Source organism: Scaptodrosophila lebanonensis, unplaced genomic scaffold, assembly GCF_003285725.1.
Source record: "Scaptodrosophila lebanonensis strain 11010-0011.00,11010-0021.00 unplaced genomic scaffold, SlebRS2 tig00000131-arrow-arrow-pilon, whole genome shotgun sequence".
Classification (NCBI taxonomy): Eukaryota; Metazoa; Arthropoda; class Insecta; order Diptera; family Drosophilidae; genus Scaptodrosophila; species Scaptodrosophila lebanonensis.
Window position 1 is genome coordinate 388,367 of NW_022060584.1, and position 25,204 is coordinate 413,570.

The 25,204-nt window shown below is 36.6% G+C and overlaps 1 protein-coding gene across 3 annotated transcripts; it reads right to left on the bottom strand.

Annotated features, from left to right (window-relative positions):
* Nucleotides 1-1,049: 1,049 nt before the first annotated feature.
* Nucleotides 1,050-25,162, bottom strand: LOC115629028. Of its 3 annotated transcripts, none has more exons than XM_030525326.1 (6): nt 24,768-25,162; nt 6,271-6,714; nt 3,821-3,916; nt 3,029-3,438; nt 2,547-2,963; nt 1,050-2,279 (listed from the first exon to the last, which is right to left on the bottom strand). In XM_030525326.1, the coding sequence occupies exons 2-6, from the start codon at nt 6,697-6,699 to the stop codon at nt 1,955-1,957; spliced, it is 1,677 nt and encodes a 558-aa protein (XP_030381186.1). In that variant the 5' UTR covers nt 6,700-6,714; nt 24,768-25,162; the 3' UTR covers nt 1,050-1,954. The 3 variants fall into 3 exon arrangements, with proteins under 3 accessions (XP_030381186.1, XP_030381188.1, XP_030381187.1); XM_030525328.1 differs by lacking the exon at nt 24,768-25,162 and adding an exon at nt 21,531-21,642; XM_030525327.1 differs by lacking the exon at nt 24,768-25,162 and adding an exon at nt 10,466-10,759.
* Between the last annotated feature and the right edge of the window lie 42 nt (nt 25,163-25,204).

Genomic DNA, 25,204 nt, shown 5'->3' on the forward strand with positions numbered 1-25,204 from the left:
GTTCATTCCCTTGCATAAATAGTAATACTATATTAATGTCTCATTGAGTAATGTAAGAGGTAACTTTTAACTGTTTTTGAAAAGTTGTAGAAATATTCTAGATGAATAATTTATGAGTTTTTTCTTCAATAAGAAAGTTCTTGTACGGGCTCTACATTATGCTCCACGAGCATAACTGGTTTCTAGCAGTTTTTGTTATTCTCTGGAGTCCAATTCGCATAAGCAAAATCATAGAACTGTTCCGAATCCGCCCAAATCTATCAAAATCGATTTGGCAAAAAAGCTTGTGAAAATTTCACAAATTGTTGGATTTGTTGAATTATACATAAATTCCAGTTCTTGTGGGTGAGCGTATATTCCTTCATATAGTAGGATAATTTCCATTTTCTACAATAGGAAGTGGTCCAAAATGTGAAATTGATTTATTTTTCAAGCAAACTGCACTTAATCCACTTCCAGCACATACGACTATGTAAGTCTTCTTAAAGGAGCGTTATGGTCGGTATTTCAGGGATTAATTATATGACTAAATCTGTCTTAGAATATGTGACATATATGTAAAGTATTATATGAAGTACACCTAATTCTATAGATTGGTTCCAGAAAAATCGTGTAAAAAAATATTGATAATATGCAAAAATAGGTGATCAGTGAAAAAAAAGGATTTGTGTTAATTTTATTAAATCATATATAATGTGCATAGCGACCCATATAAGAATGGTTTCTAGCTGTTTGTAAGCTGCGTGTGCTTTTATTTATTTATTTTGTGTTATTTTGAATCGTGCTAAATCGAATTAAGTCGTGTAACCATATATAAAATTTTTAATTTTCTAACCGTGTTAAATCAAAACCGTGTAAAAGTAGAATTAGGTATACTAAAAACAATAGAATTATTACCAGCTTCAATAGATCAATATAGTAGGCATCAGAGCAAGGTGATTTTATTGGACATTATTTTTGTGGAATTGAAGTTCTGCTGTCGCCCCTAGGTTTCTTACGATCTCAGCAAGCAATTGTTTGAAAGAAAGAAAACGCTTCTTGGCACACAATTGATTTTAAAAATTTGTTTTTAATTATCTTAATTTGTGTATCACAAAAATTTATGGTAGCCTATGTGGTAGCAAATTAAATTTGAGTAACTTATAATCGAAGCAGTTTTGAAATGTATGTGGTATGGTATAATAAATTAAATTGTTAAATGTATTTTCAAATTACTTATGCTCTACGCGTAATCATCAACACACAAAACATACTATATTTAACACAAATATATCAACTTAGAATTAATATTCGGTAAATTGAAAAAGAAGTACATATTTATGTAGACTTTAATAGTGTGCTGTAATAATAATAATCGTAACAATAATAGAATAGCAAAAAGCTGTGTGACTACAAACTACTAACGCCTAGGACGGGCAGCTAAACTGACCGAAATTCCCGCCACCCCGTAAAATGGGCCGTAAAATGGGACTACTTGGCAACTCGTTCATAATCTCAATAGTGTGTGTGTGTGTGTGTGTGGATGTTTGTTTTGTTGTTGTTGTTATCGATACTGACTTAAGTTTCAAACATGTTTTTTAAACTATGAAATATTTGGCTTCTTTTAATACATTTCGCGCATAGATTTAGAAATATGCGTGCTAAATTGAGAGACAAAAATTGACTCGTTAATCGAACCGTTTGCAAAAGCTGAACAGCTTCATCGCTTAACTCGCTTACCAGCTAAGAATCTTTAAAATCTATGTACACATTGCTCACTAACATATGTTGTTGTTGGGGAAGAATCGGGATAAACGCTAACAAACTAATTGAGCATTGCAAAATGTGTGCACAACTAATTATACATAAGTGTGATGTCTGGTTGATGGGAGTGTGTGTTCCTTATGGCATAAATTAATGATACATATTATCATGATGCTGATAATGATGACGATGCGCCGATTTGAACAGCCGCCTATGTGTTGAGCACTGCCGACGCTGAGGTGCTGGCGCTCACATCCTCGCAAATGGTGTGCAGTTTCTCCATCTCCGTGCTGGTCGTCACAATGTTAATCGAGCTGACCTTGGCCCGCTGATAGGCCACCACCGTGTTCTCCCCCAGACACTTGACGCACACATAGGCGATCAGCACGGCTATGCCGACAGTCATCACTCGCACTAACGGATCTGTGTTCATCTGTATAACCACCCAGGCGGCGGCGCCCGTCACAACCATCAGTGTAATTAATATGAATGTTTTGGACCAGTGTTGAACAGTGAAACCTTTATCCCACTCGAGTCTGCCATAAAAAGGGTTAGAAAACAAAGTTCATCGTTAGTTGGTTGAATTTTAAATGGCTTTCAATTCATATTAGAGCTGTGCGTGAGTCCCAATTGTGTTTTTTTAATTCTCTACTATTGCAGGCATTACTTATTGAATAACGAAACTAATGAATGTTTAAAGATTCTTGATAGATGCTTGGATAAATACACATTTGTGCGTTTCAGTCATTTTTTCATGTTGGGATTCGTTTTGCATTTCTCGTTAAACTCTCATTTGAACTTACTTTTTGGATTTCTCAATTTCGTATGGATGGCCGCACACCTTGCACGAGAGCTGTGCCTCCGAGTTGCTGCAGCTCTCTACAAGCCAGCGCTTGAGACACTTGTGGTGCACGGAGCTGACATCACCCGTGCAGCGACAGGGCTGAATGAGCGGCTCCGGTTTATCGCTGTCATAGCATATCCAACAGTCTTTCTTGGTGAGAAACGATTGACCTTCTTCGGGTGACAGTTTGCTGGCATCCGCATTCATCGTGGGTATCGAGGGATCGATTTGACGCGAAAGCAGTTTCCGCGGATTAAGTATCCAGAGCTGTTCGGGAGCCATCGAGTTCCAGAGGCAGCAGGGGAACCACACAGCAACACCAATTTCCGCAATCCGAAAGACAATATCATGCCAGTTCCGAGAATAGACGGGCACTCTAAAAAGATGCAACAAAATGTTTTAACATATATTGAAGGGAGGTTCCATAGATTCCACACTTACTTTGTCTTCCAGAAGTCACCCAAAGTTTCGGAGGCCAGGAAGCCCACAATAACAATGAGCATTATGGCCTGACTGAGCAGACCAAAGCGCGACTGATGCAGCTGGGAGGCATTTACAATGGCCTCGCTGGGTCCCAGTATTTTTCCCGTCTGATCGTAGACGAAGCCGCCGCGGAGTTTGAAGAAAACCTCCACACCATAGATGAGAAAGAAGATCACTACGATGAGCAATAAAACTGCATAGCAGCCATTAAAGATATGAGCATAGGCGCGACGATCGACGTTGATCAGCGAATTGAAGACCTCGATGCCAAACAGACTGTACAGGAAGAAATTGAAGGCCACAAAGCCCAGGAAGCTCTTCGACAGGAATTGGGACTTTTCCCAGCGTATGTCGCGCAAATGAAAGATCTGAAAATATTTGTAATTTTTAATGCCACTGATATTGTACTCGTGTATACGCAACGTTGAACGGTCGGCCTAAGTTTAATTAATGGGAGCCACAATATATTCAATTTTGCCAGCAAGCCAGCCATTCCTAGTCCCCGTCCGCGTCCGCGTCCGCACGTTCATATCGCAAGCGCGATATGATTGCGAAAAACCAACAAGAAGGCATGTGTAAATGGTGAGTGCATCTGCACTCAGTTCACAATGTCAGATAATGGAAATAAAACAACAACAAAAAATTAAATGACGACGCTCACAAAACCGACGAAAGTAGTATATCGAGTATAGTAGTGTATATATAGTGTAGCAGTCGGTCATCGGTCATGTTCAGTGCAGTTGTACTTACCTCGGCCCACAAACAGACGATGAGGGAGGCGCAGGTCATCAGCAGGGGATAATAGGCCGACATCAGGGTGACAGCCCATTGAGGTTGTTGTTCCAACTGTAAGAAAAGTGGGTTGTGTTTTAATTTTGGTGAGTGGACTTCCAATTATGTAATCTCTTATCATTTTTACCAACGTTTGACTATTCTGGCACCATCATTTGTGCGGTGATCTTTCAATTACCAACGAAAATATCGATTAACTACGCATATAATATGCTTAAAAGTCTAGAGTCTTAATCATTATTATTAATGATTTAACAATTAGCTCCCATTTGAACTTTGAGTCACAAATTCGTTCACTGGACGGTTTAATTTTTTCATCTCAATAATATTTAGTTTTCAAATAAACTGAGAATAAACCAACTAGTTTCAAATAAGATTAGGTATCTCAATAATTTTCGGGTTGTGTATTTTTAAATACTTTTTAAGAATTGGAAGGAATCTAACTCGTAGTTAAGGCTCTTCAATAGCTAATAAATCAATGCCCAATATCAATCAATAATTCACAATTTGTATACAAAAGAATATATATAAACTTGGTATTTAGATTATCCAGTAAACGCAATTCCGTTGTAATCGTATGTTATTAAAACGTACAAAAATCTTTTTACGTGTTATATTTATTTTATTATTTTCAATTGAATAATTTACATTAAAAATTTCTGTATATTATTACTTTTTTTTTTGAATTTTTATTATTATATTAAAATTTTTTTTTAAGTTGGGGTAGGGAATTTAATGTTGGTTTGGGTCGACTTTTGCATTCCAATCTTTTTATATACGAATGGAAAATCAGGAAAACCCCCATAGGGGGAAGTGGGGGGAAACAAAAAAATAAAACATAATCGTATAGCGTACACACACATGGCATTTTGTGTTTTTATCTTTCATAGTCTCTGAGATCCAAGCGTTCATACGGACGGACAGACGGATAAACAGGGCTAGATCGACTCGTCGAAAGAATTAACAGCAGCGGCAAACAAAATAATTGCGCCATTCAACTCAGCTTTACTTTAGTTCACTTTATTAGCCTTCAATGGCGATCAAAACAAGCAGATGGCCCAAATACTTAAGGATTTAAATTACACATGGGCGCAAGTGAGCGAATCGATAAGCACAAATCGATAATTGTGCGGTAAGCTCGCGATTTGAACAATGCACTACCAATTTGCATTACAATACTTTAGGGGTTTGCAAATCGCACAAAGCTAGTGTACCCTTTGGGTACAGGGTAGATAGGTAGGAATTTTGAACTACCAATCAATTTATGGCTATACAAACTAATTATTATTGGTAAAAAAAAAACATGTTTTGAGTTCTACAAATTCGACGTTATTGATTCAGAGAATTGATTGAAATAGTAGTAATTGAAGAGCCTTGTCACCAGCAACTTCCCTACCGAGACTTACAAACTCTTTAGAAATACATTTCTTGCAAATTGTTGAGATAATTATTTAAAGCTATTTGGATAGTTCTAGTTATACTCATTAATTACAGATAAGATTCAATGAAATCTTAACAAACCTTTGATATGGATTTCCTTTTTCATCATTTCTATCAATATAATCTGTGCCGGTAACTACAAGTTTCTACCAATTAGGCACGTACTTCGGTAGGAAAATATTTTAGAAAAATTCCTTTTAGAACTAAATAGTAGTCTATAAATGTTGCTTGACGCTCGCTCCACTTACTATTCAATACTTGTTATACCCTGTACCCGTAGGGTAAAAAGGGTATATTAGGTTTGTGCAAAGTATGTAACATACAGAAGGAAGCATCTCCGACCCCATAAAGTATATATATTCTTGATCAGCATGACGAGAGAAATCGATCTAGACATGTCCGTCCGTCTGTCCGTCTGGATGAACGCGAGGATCTCAGAAACTATAAAAGCTAGAATAACCAAAGTTGGCATCCAGATTCTCCTATATAATATATATATAATTGTCTACTGTTCAAAATTTTATTCAATTCGGTCAATTCTAAGAAAAGTTATTAGCGAAACAAATTCTCGCTAGTACAACCCCCACAAACTGCAGCAACAAGTTCGCTCTTCTTCTTCCTCTTTTTGCTGCTGCTATGGGCGCATATAACTCAGTGACGGAAGTTTACCTGGGTACAGGGTATTACACTGTCGGGCTTGCTCGACTGTAGCGTTCTCTCTTGTTATACCTTGTACTCGTAGGGCATCTCCGATCCCATAAAGTATGTATATTCTTAATAAGCATGACAAGACGAATCGATGGAGCCGTGCCCGTCTATCTGGATGAACGCCTAGATTTCGGAGACGACTGAGCCCACATTCACCAAACTTGGTATGTAGACTCTGCTAATATCCAGGCAAGAAGAGCTTATATTTTTTTGATTCCCCCTCCTTTAGGTCAAGTAGTATACACATTTTAATGACTTACCGGTGTGGTGAAGTAGGCGCCGCGTAGAGAAGCCGCTACAAAGACCATGAAGTAGAGCAGCTTCTGGGTTGTGATGCGACAGGCACGTAGCACCGAGGGCTGCTTCAGGCGCTGGTACTCGGCGACAATACAGATGAACAGCTGAATGACCGAGACGAGTGCAACCAGGTAGAAGACGCTGGAGATGCCGGCATAGTAGGGAATATTGAAGCCACTGCACTCGTCGCCTGCATAGCGGATCTCGCAGAGACAGGTACCATTGAGGCAGTCCCCCCGACCCGAGCAGGCGAGCTCATCATCGGGCGGGAAGGGGCCAAAGGGTGCTGTGGCCTTGCTGTGGCCGTTCCGCATCTTTATGGCGGTGGTGCCACCGGCGGCTTGCAAAACGCTCGTCGAGCAACGCATTAAGTTACGAAAACTGGGTAGCATTCTATATTAAATCGACTGAAAATAGAATAAGACATGCACACACAAAGCGAGTGCGGTAGAGAGAGTTCGATTAGTTTTATTTATTTATAAGTGTCTTGATTTTGTTAATGCTCAGCTAGTTGGTTAGTTAGTTTGCATGCCGACGACAACAGAGCATTGACAACTTAATTAAGAAAACATCAAGGTTGCAAATCGATAAGTCAATAAATAAGTCGTTTGAAATGGTATTTGTTGGAAAGGGAGGCGGCCGGAGTTGCGACGTCTAAGCACACTTGCCAACCTCTCTTTGAATAAACATTTAGAGGTTGTGCGTCGCTAAAAGCAAATGCAAATATTTGTATAGCTCATCCAAAAAGGAGCAAACAAAGCACAGCACAAAGCACCATTAGGGCTGTTCATGTTTACTGAAATCATGAAATGTTTGACCCTTTTGGAATTTACAATTAGTGTGCTGGAATTATTTCTGACACTCTACGCCATTGAAATGGAGTGCAGAAGAGAATTAAAAGTTTTATTTTTCTTTTTTTAGTATTTGTGTTCAATTTCATGGCATACTTGTGAACGTTTAAAAAACTGTGTACAAAATATTTCAAGAATACTCTGCAAGTGCCGAAAACAAACATCATAAATGTTAAATTAAATAAATACCGCCGTCCGTCTTTTAATTTAAAACTACTTTGAAATTTATGCCTTGTTAATAATAAAAGTAAAATGATTAAAAATGTACAGCTAATTCTGTTTTTACACGGTAGATTGATTCCAGAAAAAGTCGAGATAAAAAAAAACGTGTAACAAAATACATTGATCATATATTATTTTAAATCGTGCTAAATGGAATAATGTCGTGTAATCATATATACATTTTTTAATTTTCAAAGAATACATGAATAAATTAAACTATGTAGTAGTATGATCGAAAGGATATGTATTCCCTTTATGAACTGATGCGACTTGGCATTCATACAACTGCTTGCACTAGTCTCTCCTATGCAGATCAAGTTAAATAGATATCATACCATTTTATTTTATGTAAAACCCATACAAAATCTAACTCTTAGTGGAGAAACATGTTGTTATAAATATATTGTCAGATAGGTAACAGGGATATTTTAAAGAACAACATGGACAGAAGAGTCTATTGTCAAATTTATATTTTTTTTAGTATTTCCATCGCTAATCAGATTAATTTGGAGGCCCCCTAATGCAAGTCTGATGTACTGATGATGGGCTTGGGACGTGTGCTTGGTGTTCTCTTAAAAGCTTAGCGCATGGCGAAAAGGGCTGAGAATAATGAGAAAACGTTGGTTATGGCTTAGCGTTGTGCCATTCTAGACTAGCCATCAATCAAAACAGAACAGAGTCATGCACACCCATCCACAAATACATCGATAAAAATGCCTGCCAACACTTGACAGTCTATTGTGGGTACACCCATATTAAAGCACACATACACACATACATGTACATGTACATATATACTCGTATGCTTCTGGTCAGTCAGCTAAATCCATTGAACTGTCGTTCTATATTGTTCAATTAAAATGCATGAGACGTGCCTGAAATTCAATTTTTCTATGGCCAATGTTACCGAATGCGAATTGAAAGGGGATGTTAGGGGGGATGAGGATTATTATTATTATTGTTGATGACCGGACCGGCATGCGACTTTTAATTGCCTATATCTGCAATTAATCTACAATAGCGAAATAAACAAAACGAGAATACAAACATTACGGCACTCATTTAAGCATTTTTAATTTTAATGCATATCCGCTATGTTTATCGCCTGCTATTTAAGATATAGAGGAAATTGTCATTATCTTAAGGGCCTCTGATAGCCGACATTCGCCCGAATTTCAAAATATACACACAGCAGCACATGACAGATTCATTCATATTTGTCACGTTTTAGGTTCAAAATACACAAGTGTTTGTTTTCATTTTATACTTTTGGTTATTTGTTGGCTATTCGATTTCTAGGAATTATTTCGGTTACTTAGAACTCAGCTGTCTTTAGACTAATGACTGATAAATCTACATCGTAGTTGAATAGAAGTTCTATGAAGAATTTTTAATACGCAATAAAACGGGATAACATCTAAATTCAATAAGCCGCCACTCTATGGTTTTCAATTTTCAGTATCAAAGTTTAAGAGAAAATTAAGACATAGTTTGGTAGATAACCATCGCATTTTGAAATGGAAATAGGTTTGCAATTTCATATTATCGATTGCTTCGTAAATAATAAACAAGCTCCCTTCTTAGGAGATCCCAATTATAAACACTGTAACAGTATTTCGTTGCTTGATGAATTGTTTAACAATTCTGTTCTTAAGCGGCCATAAGAACAAGCTACTCTGATTAGTTAAGGCCTTTTATATATATTCTATGCAAGTTAAGTCCTGAGCGAAATCAGTGGAACAAATTATTCAGAAACTATTCCTTGACCATTAGCTTTTTTTCTCTTTACAATATCGAGTGCAAATGAGAATTCAGTCGTCAACTGGGAGATAATTGCGATCGAATTCGGAAATAAAAACAAGTCTGTAACGATTATGTCGAAAATCAGTTTTTGGTAGGGAAAAACATGTTGAGTTTTTTCAAACCATATACAGTATTGCTTTGCAATATTGTTTAAAAATTAAAGACTATATTATACAGCGTCCGTAAAAAGAATCGGTTCAAAAGTTATCTAAGTAGTTTAAACTTATTAAATATATTTATTTATATTTAAAATGTGTATAGTATTTATTCTACGACGTTAGCTTTAAAAATAGGAACAATTTTTCCTAGACTTGAATAGAAATTTGTAATGTGGTTACAGTCAAAAATGTATTCAAATGTATTCAAATAAGTGTGTCAGGATATATTTATAAATTGGATTTATATTTCTGAACACAACTTTTATTGTTTATTTCTAGAATCCGCTAATTTGTCAGCAGCCTTATACATACTCGTATAATTAACAATAAAGATAAATTCCGAATATATAGGCATTAATAGAGCTTTTCTTTTATCTTAACTTTAAGAGACTTTCTTAGAATACCTGAATGCTAAAAAAAACAATTTTAAATGCGTAGCAGCATACCTATGTACATATATACATACATATATATGTGTGTATATGAAATTTAATGTAATTTTTCGCACATTTTTGTTATTGAAATATGATTTCAGTTCATGAAAAAAGCTAATCTCTAATCCAAACCAAGCAGAATTGTGTGCGATTGCGAATATCGTTGAAAATATTTGGCACATCATAAATTATATACAAATGCTATATTTTTTAGACAAATGTGTGTGGGACTAGACTGTTGTTGTTTACTTGATTGTGCTTTCTTGAACAACAACTAGAACAACAAGAACCAGAACGAATATAAAAACTTTAGTGGCTGCCCGACAGATGATAAGATAAAGGCACAAAGACAAGGCGCACTAAGCAACTCGGACGACTAGCGACTAACGAACTAAATTAAGCAATCGATTAAAGCGCGTGCAAAGTATTTAAGAAAAGCCTGAAGAACCAGCCCCAGAAACGAGAATATAAGGGAGCCAAGCCGAGCCAGTCTTACATACATACATATCAATTATTGACACTCACTGGAGCGGAAACAAATTGATGCAATGACGAAATGACATTGATGACAATGAGATATTGCGCATGCATGTGTATGTGTGTGTGTGTAAGGGCCAATGAGTTTATCAGTGGGGCGAGCGTAGAGTCCAGAAGGTCCACACACGAAAATGAGAGAGATCGAGAACTCACCATTTTGTAATTTCGTTTTCGTTGTTGTTGTTGCTGCTGCTGCTACTCCATAGATTAGCAGGAAAAACAACAAGAACTACAACCACTAAGCACTGAATCTATGCTGAAACATAGCTGACAATATTTATTGGGCGCACATATGCACTAACACGTATGTACATACGTATGTATGTGTATTTACATATATGTTTAATTCTTTTACAAGAACAAACAGCACGAAAATAATTTAACAACAACAACAAAAGCACACAGATACATGTACGATGTATTTAAATTTTTGTTGTTGAGATATTTATGTATTTGTGGTGCGGCCCGTGTACATGTGTGTGTGTGTGTGTGTGTGTGTGTAAGTTTACAGTGCGTAACAAAAAGACGTTGAGAGAAACGCGCGTGGCGAATGTTTTTCAATCGATGCGCGAGCCGTACTGACTGAACAAAAAAAAATACGAAATACAACGCAATATGTACGAGCTGACGATCGCCGCGTGTTAGAAAAAAGAGCGCCGGAGAGCGGAAGAGAGTGTTGAGCGAGCAGTGCGCCAAGCAGTGCGAATGATAGCAGCAGCAGTAGTATTGAGCACAATGGGGCGTATGTGCAACTAAAAGCAGTCATAGAGAATGCTGTAAGCATAGAATTTCTTTTCTGCTTTCAACACTAGTTGAACGTTTCGCAATTAATTCCCAATGGACAGCGAATGTTAAATAAATTAAATACAATGCCGCTGCTGGGGTAAACAAATAGGCTCCCAGCCATACTATCAAGATGGATGCAGCATTTATAACTCAACAAAATGGCGAGATAGTAATGGAAATGTACGAATAGACAAGCAAGTTGGCAAACTACATACATACATATGTGTGCATGTTTTGTTTCTCTCTATATATTTATATATGTATATATCTCGCATGATTCGCACATTTGTTGTATTGTTTTGTATAATTAAATATGCCGAGCGCCGTCGCCATAATGAAAACGATGGCAAATTTGTATGTGCGGCCAAATGCTCTGCCAAAATATTAAATAAATATTTAAGCTCTGTGTCTCTGCGAACCGAGAGTGGTTCGGTGTATAATCGGCGAGAAAAATGGAACTATTCTCTTTTATTTAAAAAATAAATGGAATTGTTTGTTAAAGCTATTGTTAAAATTCTATTTCAAAATCTCTCGTATTAGAATAATTCCTTTGCTATCATAGGATTCATGTCTTTGAACTTATTTTAAATTATAGAATCTACTCTTAAAAAAATTGATTTGAATGATTATTATTTTCTTGCCTCTATCGATACTGACATTCTAACGAATAGAAAATATACAGCATGTTTAAAAAAAGACATAATAATTAAAAAATACTTTGCGCACTAAGCTTATATTTTATTCGTCTTTTATTTTGCTCTTTCTAATTGCGATTCAAATTAAAAGTAATTACATTCGGTATATGAAAAAAGAAATTCACACAAATTGTTTTTGGTAATATACTTTTTTTTTACTGCTTCCCTACGTCTGCTGTCTAGATTTGTAGAATTTTTGAACCGTAAAATAATTATATTAATCATTCGACGGCTTAGTTCATCAAACCTAATTAACCAACAGCTTTAGCGTAGCATTTATTAAAGGTTTTTAACATGAGTGCAATAGAGCTTTTGGTTTTAAGTATTTGAAACTTTTCAGTTTCAATGTCACAATTGAAAAAGTTTGAAGATGAGCGCATCTTTGTCTCACAGATGAAAAAGTATTGCCAAGTGGTTTATAATTAACAAGCTATTGACCGTACGCTTCACTCGATACTCAACAATCAGCCCACGCAGTTCTTATTATCATTTTTTTAATATGCTTCGCGACTCTATGTTGACGACGACGACGACTGGCATGTTTTCAAAAACAAGTTTAAGGCGCCCGCAGCCAAGCACCGCACTAGACAGGTTTTTATTTGTTGGTCTATGGTGCGCGCCGGTCTAACCTGATATCGAATGTTTGCTGACCAAACACGGGGCGAGGGAGCTAGCGCCGCTCAGCAAACACTAAACAACACGCCTCTTAGCCTCGTGGCTAGTCAATAGTTGAATGCACGGTTGATAGTTTCGCTTACACTTGCCATATTCATATGTAAATAGGAACGAACTCGTTACCGAGATGCGAAAATACAAAAACATAAAAATTCGTCTCTGCACTCTAGGTCAGAGTGCAAAACGGAAATACTCTACAGAGAGCTTCAACTAATCTGTGCCCTCAAAATGGCGTCATGAGAGGCGACAGTTTAATGTGTTAGAAATGTGAAGCCCCCACCGTTGCGCGGGAATATATTAACCCATTAAAGACAGCAAATAGTTTGAATACGAGGAATGTACATACATCAAATTCTGTTTTTACACGGTAGATAGGTTCCAGAAAATTTCGTTTAAAAAAGACATTGATCATTTGTTATTTTAAATCTTGTTAAATTAAAACCGTGTAAGAAAAGACCGTGTATTTTAAATCGTGTTAAATTAAAACCGTGTAAAACAGAATTAGGTGTATTTGAAAACAGGGAAAAAGGCTATTATGAAATGTAATTATGTATTTTTTACTTTCTGAGCTCAACCATTTAAAAAAATGTGAGTCCTACATTCAAAAAATTGTTTTCCAGCCTAAAACTGCATTTCGAAGACATTTACAACAAGTTTTTCTTAAAATTGTTTCCATTTATATAAGTATTAGACATACTTATAAGTACTTACTTAAATATTTATCCTTAACTATTTCTATTTATTTGACTGTTTGATCCCAAGTATTGTTGTCTACAGTCAAATAATTGTACGCCTAAGAATCCACCATACTTTTACAAATTATTAAATATAAATAAAAAAACCTGCAATTCTTAAACAGAAAGGAAGTCTAGATTCTCAAAATAACATGTCGTTTCTCGGTCTTGGGAGCTTCTGAGTAAAAAGGTTGGTTATTCTAGCTCTTATACTTTCCGAGATCGATTCGTTTATAGAGACAGATAGATCTATATCGACTCGTCATGCTGATGAAGAATATATGTATACTATGTGGGGTCTGCCATGCCTTCTTCTGTGTGTTACATCTACACTCGCACTGAACTATTATACCCTTTGCGTACATAATCTGAATTTAATAATAACCTGATACATTTTCAAAAAGCAAACGTTTGGGCGATCTCAGAGCAATATGGTCGAGGATGTGTTAAATAGTGACCGGTTGTTTGTTTAATTGCTGCTGATGTTATTCTTGCTGTTGTTGTTTATATTAGCGACTAAGCCGCTTGTTTGTTTCTTTAATTATTAATATGTGTGTAATTTAGATATAATTGTGCGCGCCGGCAAGCTTGTCTATTTCACACAGAGTCTATTTCAACAACCGAATATTTTATATATCAATGGAAGGGAAATATGGCGTATAGTGCGTTGGCACCGACACATAAGGGCGTGTCTGTTAAATGAGTACGGAACGCCCACTAACACATCGTTGGTATAATTCTATGGCATTAAGGTGGGCGAGAAAATGGCACCGGTCGGTGCGCTATTATAAATAATATATATTTTTAGTTAACGAGTGACAGCTGTGATAACAAGCGGAATATATTTGGGTTGGGTTGTGAAAATTGATGCCTAAAGTAATTGTTGGAAGGGGGAAATAGAATTGAGCATTTGAAAAAGTATTAAGAACGAACTGCTTGTCCATCTTAATTGTCTATTGATTTGTTTTCTGCTCGGATATATAGTATATGGCACATGACAGAAATTATATATACATTTGCCTACACATTGTCAAAAGTAATTATGGATGAAGATGTATTTATTTAGCGAACGTATCACTGAGAATAGTATCACGGATACGCCAATGGAGCTCAGGGTTCTAAGAACCCGTTGGTTACATCATGATTGCAATCATGGAGTTTATTTAGTTAAAAATTGAAATTTTTATAAATAAGCTACTCTCAAAACAAATTTTTAAGAAGTAAATAACCTGTTCTATAAGACTTCCAGTAATTTGAAGTTTGAAAGATTTTGTTTTGAACGTAAGGAAAATTAAGCTTCAATTTTTTAAGAGTATTTTCACCCTTATCACAATATATTTACTTTAACCGATAATATAATGTATTTACACGTGAGGTAAAAATATCCTACTACAATCAAATAAAATATAAATTTAATACTACAGGTAACACTGTATGGTGGGAAAAATTACACAAAAAAACCATAAATCTTATTCTTATCTATTAAGCAAAGAATTTTAAAAATATTTTTATTGTTTGGCCGGCTCGAGGTCAGAGTAAGAAAAACCAATTTATTTAATTTTCTTTTCTTTTTCCGATATATTTCGGTTACGCCACGGTAACCGTCTTCAGGGCAACTACAAAACATATAACATAATTAACATATTAAAACTATAACACAAGAATTTTTATATAATTACTTATTTAAGCAAGTCTGCTCTGTTTGACTTGGAGTTACTAACTAACAGGTGTCTGTAAATATGCGCGCAATTATCGGTGTCTGCTTTGTAGTTAATTCTGTATTTGTTAGGTGTGTTGATAATGTGTAGCGTTTCGAGAGTGAATCGCTTACTGTAGTGTCGTTCTTGTTGAAGTACTTTCGTTTCTTCAAAGTTGGGGGTGTGTCCAGTCTCTATGCAGTGGGTTGTTAGAGCAGTTTTTTGTGTCAATGTTTGATGCCTTAGTTTGTAGTCTGACTTGTGTTGTGATATCCGTGTTTTTAGTTTCGACTTAGTGGTTCCAATGTAAAATCTCCTACATGGGTTGTCGCTGTCTCCGTCACATGGAATTTTATAGACTACGTTATTCAGGTCCATTTCTGCAATTTTTGCCTTAGTCCTATTAAAAATGTTCCTAAGTGTATTCTCCGGTCTGTGCGCAATTTGTATATCCTCTTTTTGATAGCAGTCTGACTGGGTGAAGCGTTCTGAGAACCCAGATACGTATGTCAGAGATTTGTAGATTTTTGGTGCTCTTGGTTCTTTTTTCTTTGGGTTCTTATGGTTCTTGATTAGGGAATACGTCAATTTGATAGGGAAGTCGTTTTGTGTCAGTATCCGTTTAATTTCTTCCTCTATTTGTTTATGGTAAAATTTGTCACTTGTCTCGAACATCCGTCTTATACAGTTCTTGGCTGTATTTATTATCATATTTTTCGGATGTTTCGAGTGATAGTTAATCAGCCTACCCGATGCCGTCGGTTTCTGGTACCATTTTGTTTTTAGCGTATTCCCACATCTATTTATAGTCAAATCCAAATAATTAAGTTTCTCGTCATTTTCTGTCTCTAATGTAAATTGGATGTCTTTGTGGTATATGTTGAGGGCGTCTAATGTCTTTTGCACCTGTTCCTTGTCAATAATTGCGAACAAGTCGTCAACATATTTGGTCAGGAGTCTTGGTCTATGGATCAATTTCGATGTTGTGTTTTCCAGAAGCTCCTCCATGACTATGTCCGCTATTACAGGGGACGCCGGGGATCCCATCGGTAGTCCCTTAAGTTGTATATACATTCTGTCCGTATACTTAAAATACCTTGTTTCACGGATGCAGAAATGTACGATGTCCATAAACATTCTCTTTGGGATTTTAGTGAAGCTTTCTATCCTGGTCCAGTTTTTACTGATGACATCCATCGCTAAGTCGATTGGGATGCTCGGGAACAGAGACACCACGTCGAACGAAACTAAAATCTCATCGTCTACTATATAAGTGTTGTTGACCTTGTCTTTAAACTCTGAGGAATTTTTAACGTTATATGGTGAGGTATTGGTCAGGTTCTTTAATATCCCAGCGATGTATCTACTAAGTTCGTGACAAGGGGAACCGACTGACGAACAAATCGGTCTCAGGGGTGTTCCTTTTTTGTGTATTTTCGGTAGTCCATAGATCCTGGGTGGTAGTGCAGTGCTTGTAACTAATTTATTCCTTTCAGTCTTTGTGATTATGTTCAATTGGAGTAGTTTGTCAACGAAGTTGTTGTTTTTATTCTGTAGCCTAAGCGTGGGGTCTTGTCTGAGTGTTCTGTATGTGTTTGCGTCTCCTAGTATATCCGTCATTTTGATATTATATTCCTCCTTGTCCATGGCTACCGTCTTATTTCCTTTGTCCGAAGTTAATATTAAAATGTTGTCATTAGTTTTCAGAAATTTTTTGGTTTGTTCCACTGTGTCTAATATTGCGCGATCTCTTGTGTTAGTTCGGTTGTTTGTCATCATGTTCTTTATTAGTAAAGAGAGTTTTATGCGAGCTGTTTCTTGGTTCTCTTTGTTTTTTATTGTTTGTACCAACTCCTCTCCGTCCGCTATGCATTTAAAGAGCGGAAAGCTTTTTCGGTCAGTTGGTAAAGCGTACTTTGGACCCAAACCAAAAAATTTCTGAAAACTAATGACAACATTTTAATATTAACTTCGGACAAAGGAAATAAGACGGTAGCCATGGACAAGGAGGAATATAATATCAAAATGACGGATATACTAGGAGACGCAAACACATACAGAACACTCAGACAAGACCCCACGCTTAGGCTACAGAATAAAAACAACAACTTCGTTGACAAACTACTCCAATTGAACATAATCACAAAGACTGAAAGGAATAAATTAGTTACAAGCACTGCACTACCACCCAGGATCTATGGACTACCGAAAATACACAAAAAAGGAACACCCCTGAGACCGATTTGTTCGTCAGTCGGTTCCCCTTGTCACGAACTTAGTAGATACATCGCTGGGATATTAAAGAACCTGACCAATACCTCACCATATAACGTTAAAAATTCCTCAGAGTTTAAAGACAAGGTCAACAACACTTATATAGTAGACGATGAGATTTTAGTTTCGTTCGACGTGGTGTCTCTGTTCCCGAGCATCCCAATCGACTTAGCGATGGATGTCATCAGTAAAAACTGGACCAGGATAGAAAGCTTCACTAAAATCCCAAAGAGAATGTTTATGGACATCGTACATTTCTGCATCCGTGAAACAAGGTATTTTAAGTATACGGACAGAATGTATATACAACTTAAGGGACTACCGATGGGATCCCCGGCGTCCCCTGTAATAGCGGACATAGTCATGGAGGAGCTTCTGGAAAACACAACATCGAAATTGATCCATAGACCAAGACTCCTGACCAAATATGTTGACGACTTGTTCGCAATTATTGACAAGGAACAGGTGCAAAAGACATTAGACGCCCTCAACATATACCACAAAGACATCCAATTTACATTAGAGACAGAAAATGACGAGAAACTTAATTATTTGGATTTGACTATAAATAGATGTGGGAATACGCTAAAAACAAAATGGTACCAGAAACCGACGGCATCGGGTAGGCTGATTAACTATCACTCGAAACATCCGAAAAATATGATAATAAATACAGCCAAGAACTGTATAAGACGGATGTTCGAGACAAGTGACAAATTTTACCATAAACAAATAGAGGAAGAAATTAAACGGATACTGACACAAAACGACTTCCCTATCAAATTGACGTATTCCCTAATCAAGAACCATAAGAACCCAAAGAAAAAAGAACCAAGAGCACCAAAAATCTACAAATCTCTGACATACGTATCTGGGTTCTCAGAACGCTTCACCCAGTCAGACTGCTATCAAAAAGAGGATATACAAATTGCGCACAGACCGGAGAATACACTTAGGAACATTTTTAATAGGACTAAGGCAAAAATTGCAGAAATGGACCTGAATAACGTAGTCTATAAAATTCCATGTGACGGAGACAGCGACAACCCATGTAGGAGATTTTACATTGGAACCACTAAGTCGAAACTAAAAACACGGATATCACAACACAAGTCAGACTACAAACTAAGGCATCAAACATTGACACAAAAAACTGCTCTAACAACCCACTGCATAGAGACTGGACACACCCCCAACTTTGAAGAAACGAAAGTACTTCAACAAGAACGACACTACAGTAAGCGATTCACTCTCGAAACGCTACACATTATCAACACACCTAACAAATACAGAATTAACTACAAAGCAGACACCGATAATTGCGCGCATATTTACAGACACCTGTTAGTTAGTAACTATATAAAAATTCTTGTGTTATAGTTTTAATATGTTAATTATGTTATATGTTTTGTAGTTGCCCTGAAGACGGTTACCGTGGCGTAACCGAAATATATCGGAAAAAGAAAAGAAAATTAAATAAATTGGTTTTTCTTACTCTGACCTCGAGCCGGCCAAACAATAAAAATAACTATGAGGAAGGTCACCAAAATACTCAACAATTTTAAAAATATATTTAATATGTTCAAAATGTTTGTAGTTCGATAAGTAAAACCAAAAAGGACGGTTGCCTTTTTTAAAAAAATATTTTAACAAGTGTATTGAATTTTTAAGCAAATTGCAAGACCGAAAAGTTACGCCTTAAAGTTTGCTTCAAAATACTGTTCCACCAATCATTTAGAAACGTTTCATAATGTTTGGAGCACCCGGAAGAGCAATCAACAATTACATTTCTTTAGAAATATAAACAAACAGATAAACACAGAAGTTCTTTAGAATAAAGATATCTCTCTAAACATAGTGTCACATGTAGTAGTACTAATCAGTTTCAATAACAAAATTGAAAATGTTGAATAATTATCATATATAAAGTATCATCGATCTGTATGACGTCTAGTGTAGTTTCGAGGCTCGAAAAAAATGGTGCAAATTTTGAAAGCGCGTGCGGAAACTTTTCGCTACGATAATAAAAGTAAATTGAATAAATAAATGTACTAATCTAAACTTCTAAAGCCGACATTGAAAAGCCCAACTCACGACCTCTGAAATTAAATTTGAATTTACGGCCTACGTGATGGTCATAGAAAGAAGTTACGCCTAAAAGACGACCAACGCACCGGCATATGGATCCAAAGGTGGCGGGAAGAAGGGACGCACGCACGCACGACAAGTCAATTAAATACCATTTAGCTGTCATTAGAGTTTATTAAATGAAGAAGAAACCCGAACACAATACAGAAATATTTACACAGATGCCAAACTCGGGGTGTCACACTTAGCCGCTAATTGTTGCAATTGCCACCAGCAAAATGTTGTCTGATAATTCCCATTAAACAAGATTGCAAGTTAGAAATTGGTGGGAGGTACGACTAAGTTACCGTAATGACTATGTACTCGTAGTATGTGCGGCGATTGCTTATCGCACATAACTGCCAACACAAGCGGGTGCCTCAAATTTGAGCCCCCATAAAAAAGATTCACGTGGTATATATACAATCGATTATTTGCGTCAGTGTGTGGAGCAGGGAAGTACGTTTCAAGTGCACTGAATGCCAGACACCACGCGCGTACAGCCAAACTCTTTATGGTTGTGACTCACGCAACGGAAACTGGTTAGTGTGCATGCCTAATCGGAAACTTTAAAATGTATAGGAGCCTAAGCTAAAAGAATCTTTGCCTTTAAGAAGAACAGACCTCTATCAGAAGTCTCAAGACATGCTTCATTGCGCTAAAAAGAACTGTACGTCTTTCTCGGTTCGTCTCTTCTTTGTATGCCTTCATCTTTGGCAAATTGTTTCTGCAGGCAACGAATGCTTAGGAGGTATACTCAGGGGCTTATCTTTTGGCCAGATATGACCATTTTAAACTGGAAACTAAATAGAAGCATAATTTATAATTATAATTGCATTTCAAACTTTGTAAATCTATTTCAAAGTTGTAAAGCTATAGCAAAAAGTCTAAAAATATATTCACCGATCCGAGGATTTAGCGAAGTCGATCTGTTCCAAAGCTATCATCAATTAAGGAGTTGGTTGTAATGGCTGGTTTTAATATATCTGTTATTGTAATATGATGTTTCCATTATCCGCTTTTTTAAAAGGATAATAAAAGATCTCAAGATGCTTTTAGTTGAAGAGTTTGGGGACTACTTGTTTCTAAATTTACAACGTCTTAATTTGTTGTTATGGTTTTACAAAAAACAGTGATATTGAGTAACTTTATTTAGATATAAATACTTTGAATATTTATTTTGCCGCAGAAATCAGACATCTTGATTTCTCGACGATCAAAAATGGGTTAAAGCCTTTCGACTCTGAGATACTGTATTTAATTTCGTCTCAGTGTGGATCGAAATTAACATTAATAGATTAACTGTATAAACGTGAGAGATCTTCGTTAGTTTTATTTCGTTCTACGTATGGATCAAACAACTTGAGATTTCCATTCCATTCCTTGACAATTCGTTTTTGGTCTACATATGGTTCTAAGATTTATATTCCAATACTGCGAGGGGAATGCCATAATAACATCTTGTTTATCGTGCTTTCTTTTGCTTAAGTAGACCGGCCTGTGGCATTGTTGAATTTTTGCAGTCACCATATATACCAATTATCCTATTCTTATATACATGTATCTTTTGGTTTTAAGTATGTATAAACAAAATTGTGTAATATATATTTTATACCATTTCCTTCAATAGAAATATAGATAAAGACATTCTGCTCACTGTTTTTTTGCGTTGTTAAATTCGAAAACCAACATAAAAGCAACAAATTGTTCTGGAAACATGCATCTATTTAGGCTTTTTTCTTTTCCCAATACATACAGATTTAGAATGGTATAATGCCCCAGTTTTGTGAGTCAAGCGTCTGACTCTCATAAATGATGCATGCAAAGTTAAAATTAATTCAAAGTTTGGAGCTCTTTCGTTTGCCTTTGTTTGATTCTTTAGTCAATATGTAGGGGAAAAAATAACTTGAAAAAGTAGAAACGATAGAACAACTTGCAATTGAAAATACGCAATACTACTTACACAAACTATATACATACATATGTCAGTAAAAATAAATAAAGGCTGTTTGAAATTACAGCTGCACGATTAAGCAAATGCAAATACTTGCTAGTCGGTTTGACTAGAGAGTATAACGAACAATAAGGCCCACAGTTTCAGTGGATAATGCAAGGGTCGCCACAATCGATGCATGCAATAAATGATGATAGATATAGGAATCATGCCGAAATCAATCAAATATAGAACCCATGCTAGAACAGTGGACAGACACGTTCGCTGAATACTTACAAAATTGCAATTAAAGCTCACGTGGCCGTTGCGTTGGGGTAAGCACAGCACACGTATTCGCCTTTTTGGGGCATACGCGACAAAGTTGAGCGGCGGGTGTTTTGGTCTATAAGCTACTTATTTATGCATAAGTTTCTGGCCTAAAATGAGGGCAACAACTACAACAATAAGCGCTGTAAAAGTTGAGAAAGAAAACAGAGGCATCGCTTTTGTCAGCTCATACATGTACAATATGGATGTATATACTATATATATACTATATATATATTTGTGTATGAAAAACAAAGTACTTAGAACGAAAGAGGCGGTGAAAGGGCAACTGAAAAAGTAAATCGTATGTAAGGTCAGCAACAAAGTGATGGCGCAAGAACAAAAAGGTGGGCGAAATAAGTGAGCAGGGGGCGCATACAAATTATAGTTGTATTATTCCTCTGAGCTTTAAGTAAAATAAATTGAAACCCACGTTTCAGTTATGGTCTGACAGACAAATAGTTTGTACATAAACTTTAAGAGTTATTTATAGTTAGTTATATATTATTTTCTAGCTATGCGAAAGATCCCTAATCATGAGAAAGATGCCGACAGGCAAACTTAAAGAATATGTACATATATAGTATACTCGTATTTTCTTTCAGTAAGAATTCTGAGCAAATTGTTTAATGAAGGGTCCGACAGGCAAATATTTTGCGTGAATATTATATGACTTAAAACAAAAGATAGACAATTTGTATAATAAAAGGCAGTTTTCTACTTTAACTAATCTGTGTGAAATGTTCTTTTCATGCCCGTTTCCTGACAACCTGAGGAACTGAGTTGATGTAAAAAATTGTATTTTATTAAATATCCCATTAATCTTAGTTTTAAAATAGGATCATAATATAAGAAATGAGTACAATTTCTAGTTCTTAGTATAATTATAGCCTTTTCGTTGGTCCTGTCTTCGAATGGGCTTCTCATATGGGCTTATCATATGTTAAAGCAGACTTAAAAATACATATAAGCAGAACGTTTAGAAACGTGTTCAATTTGCCTTAAATATAAGTGTTTAGTCTATGTTAATAGAACCTCTAATCGTTCTATAAGTTTTCTCTTTCAAAGACTTCTAAAACACTAAGGCGGACTTCAGGAATAAGCCATATGGAAAATGCATGTACTCGTACATATGGATCATTTTTTGCGTCTTATTTCGCAAAACTTAAGCATGTATGTATGTAGGGGGTGCATGAATGAGGGGGTGATGGCAGCTGGCTGGACAGAAAGTCAAAACAAAGCAAGGCTTGACAGCCACCTATTGTTGCATTATGCATAAAGGGGAGCCGTCTGCCACACTCGGTGATTACTGAGCGAACGTCGTTACATAAGCTGAGGTGCTTTTAAAGGTCATGGGAGGGCAACTTAAGGAGCAGGCGTGTGCCCTCCCACCCACACACACGCACATACGAGCACACACACATTTGTTTGCTAGCGACAGCCTCATGTTAGGCCTCCTATTTCATTTACATTTGACGTTGTTTGTGTAGGGCCTGGGCATAAATTTATTTAGCGCGTGCCGGTGGAATGTGAAAGCGAAGTGTGTAGATAGACCAGTCGATAGAGGCGAATGCCAAGGAGGGAGAATAATGAATTTATGTAAATGACTTTTGTAGTTGATTGCCATCTTAGAGAGACGCGTACCAAACCGAATCGGGCCGGCCTCGTATGCTAAGTGGGCAAATGCTCTGCGGCACTGACCTGCCCTTCTCTTCGTTGCGCTTCGATTACATGAGCAAATAAAAAAGTGCACGCAAAGCAAAACAAATCATAAATGTGTAAACAAAAACGTTTAATTTTATTTAAAGGCAATTAAAATGATTGAAAAGGTCTGGAGCGAAATGCATGCGGGTGCGCGGGTCCGTCAGTCGATCACTCGCGTGACCATGTTTTGAAAGTGAAAAGAGACGCTCTGCCCTGGTGTTCAGATGTCGTGCAAAAATACATGAACAACGAGCTAAAAAGCTTTCTACGGCTGCACCAAAGTCATATACCCTTCACCATGTCTTTCAAACGCGAACTTCATTCCTTCGTGGCTACTATCAGCAAATACTTGTATATACGAAATATCATAATTCGCTTCATTAGAAAGTATTTTTTATTTTATATTTTGATTTTATACTATCAGATATGACTAAAACATTCTCAATGTGCGCTTTGTTTCGCAACAAACATCTTTAATCATATCGTTTTATGACAAGGTCCGGCTCAACATGCTATCTGTGTTCGTCAAAAAGAAAAGACCGTGCAAAGTTTTAACGTTATGGCAACTTGAAATTTATTGAAAGAGACAGATGGACATAGTATTTGAACATATTTATACATACATATGTACCTATAACATATGGGCATTACAAACATACATATGTACGCATCAAACAAAATATACTCTAACGTAACATGGAAGAAGAGGCTGCGGACAGTCGTTCTGGCTGTAGTATATGTATATGATGTACATGTGATGATGTGCATATGTATGTACATATGTATGTAGCTGTTCTATTGTTGCTATTTTTATAATTGCTGCTGTCATAAGCAGAAATTTTGCTTTATTTTCCCATTGAGTGCGCGCCCACCGAAAACTATGGTGGCAACAATAATAACAGCAGACAATTACAGTTAGAGAGACAGGTACGAATGGGTTACGCGTAAACAGATAAGAGTTGCGCAGTTGTTTATGGAGAGTTGTGCCAAATTGAGAGAGCGTCTGCTATAGTTTTTGGTTTGGTTACGGACGACGGGGGGTAGCGCAACATAATATGTTAACATGAAACACAAATAGCAACTATGGCAGGAGGGGAGGGAGAGAAGAGAGCGACGCCAAGAGCAAATAAAAGTGAATGAACGCACACATACCTGTGCAAAAGTGTGACTAAATACATAGCTTATGCCGTTACTTCGTTGGGTGCATTTTAGGTGCAAGTGCACCGAAGCAGTGTCTGTGGTGTCTTTTTATTGCTGTGGGAGGGGTGTGGGGGTTTCGGCACGACTATAAAAATAAGCAAAAGAGAATGTGGTACTTGGCAACGTATTCTAAGGCCTAAATATGAGCAAGTTTTTCTAACTACAAAGGTAATGATGTTTCTTTGCGCAATTATGAGTCAGACTGCGCATCTATTTCAATATGATTGGTGGGAAAAAACAAAAAATGGATTTAAGGGAAAGGTGCGCCAACAACTTCTAGTAAATCTTCACATGCAAGCTTACCTTAATATTGTTCGAAAAAGAAAGAAATAAAGTAGCTAGATACAGCTGCTGAATAAATTGGTGGGTTACTGCAGTCTTGCGCCCACGCACAATGTTATGTTTTCGTTGTCACTGCTTGTTATTTTATATTTTAAGATTAAATAAAATTGTTCTGTTTGTCTTTGTTTAAACTGCTCTTCACATTTTGTGAGCGATTTCAGCGCGTCAATTTTGTAGCAGGCGTTTTTCTTTTAATGCGTTTACGGTTGTTGCGTTTCTTTTTTTTAGGCTGCACTGCAATTTATGCACTAAACTACTGAACTAGAGCACTGACACCGTTTTTTAGCAATAGTTCAGCAATATTATTACGTTACGTTCCACTTAAAAGAATATTTTTGTTACTAATTCGCGGACGCTGAGTCGTCCAAGCGCCCTCATTTGTGGAAAACGATTGCCAA

Bases quoted from the DNA above. Each gene is read 5' to 3' on its own strand.
- LOC115629028 (XM_030525326.1), bottom strand. From the start codon at position 6,699: ATGCTACCCAGTTTTCGTAACTTAATGCGTTGCTCGACGAGCGTTTTG. The intron at 3,917-6,270 runs GTAAGTCATTAA...CTTTTCTTACAG, and splicing joins GCGCCTACTTCACCACACCG to TTGGAACAACAACCTCAATG. The intron at 2,280-2,546 runs GTAAGTTCAAAT...TTTTTATGGCAG, and splicing joins GAAATTGAGAAATCCAAAAA to ACTCGAGTGGGATAAAGGTT.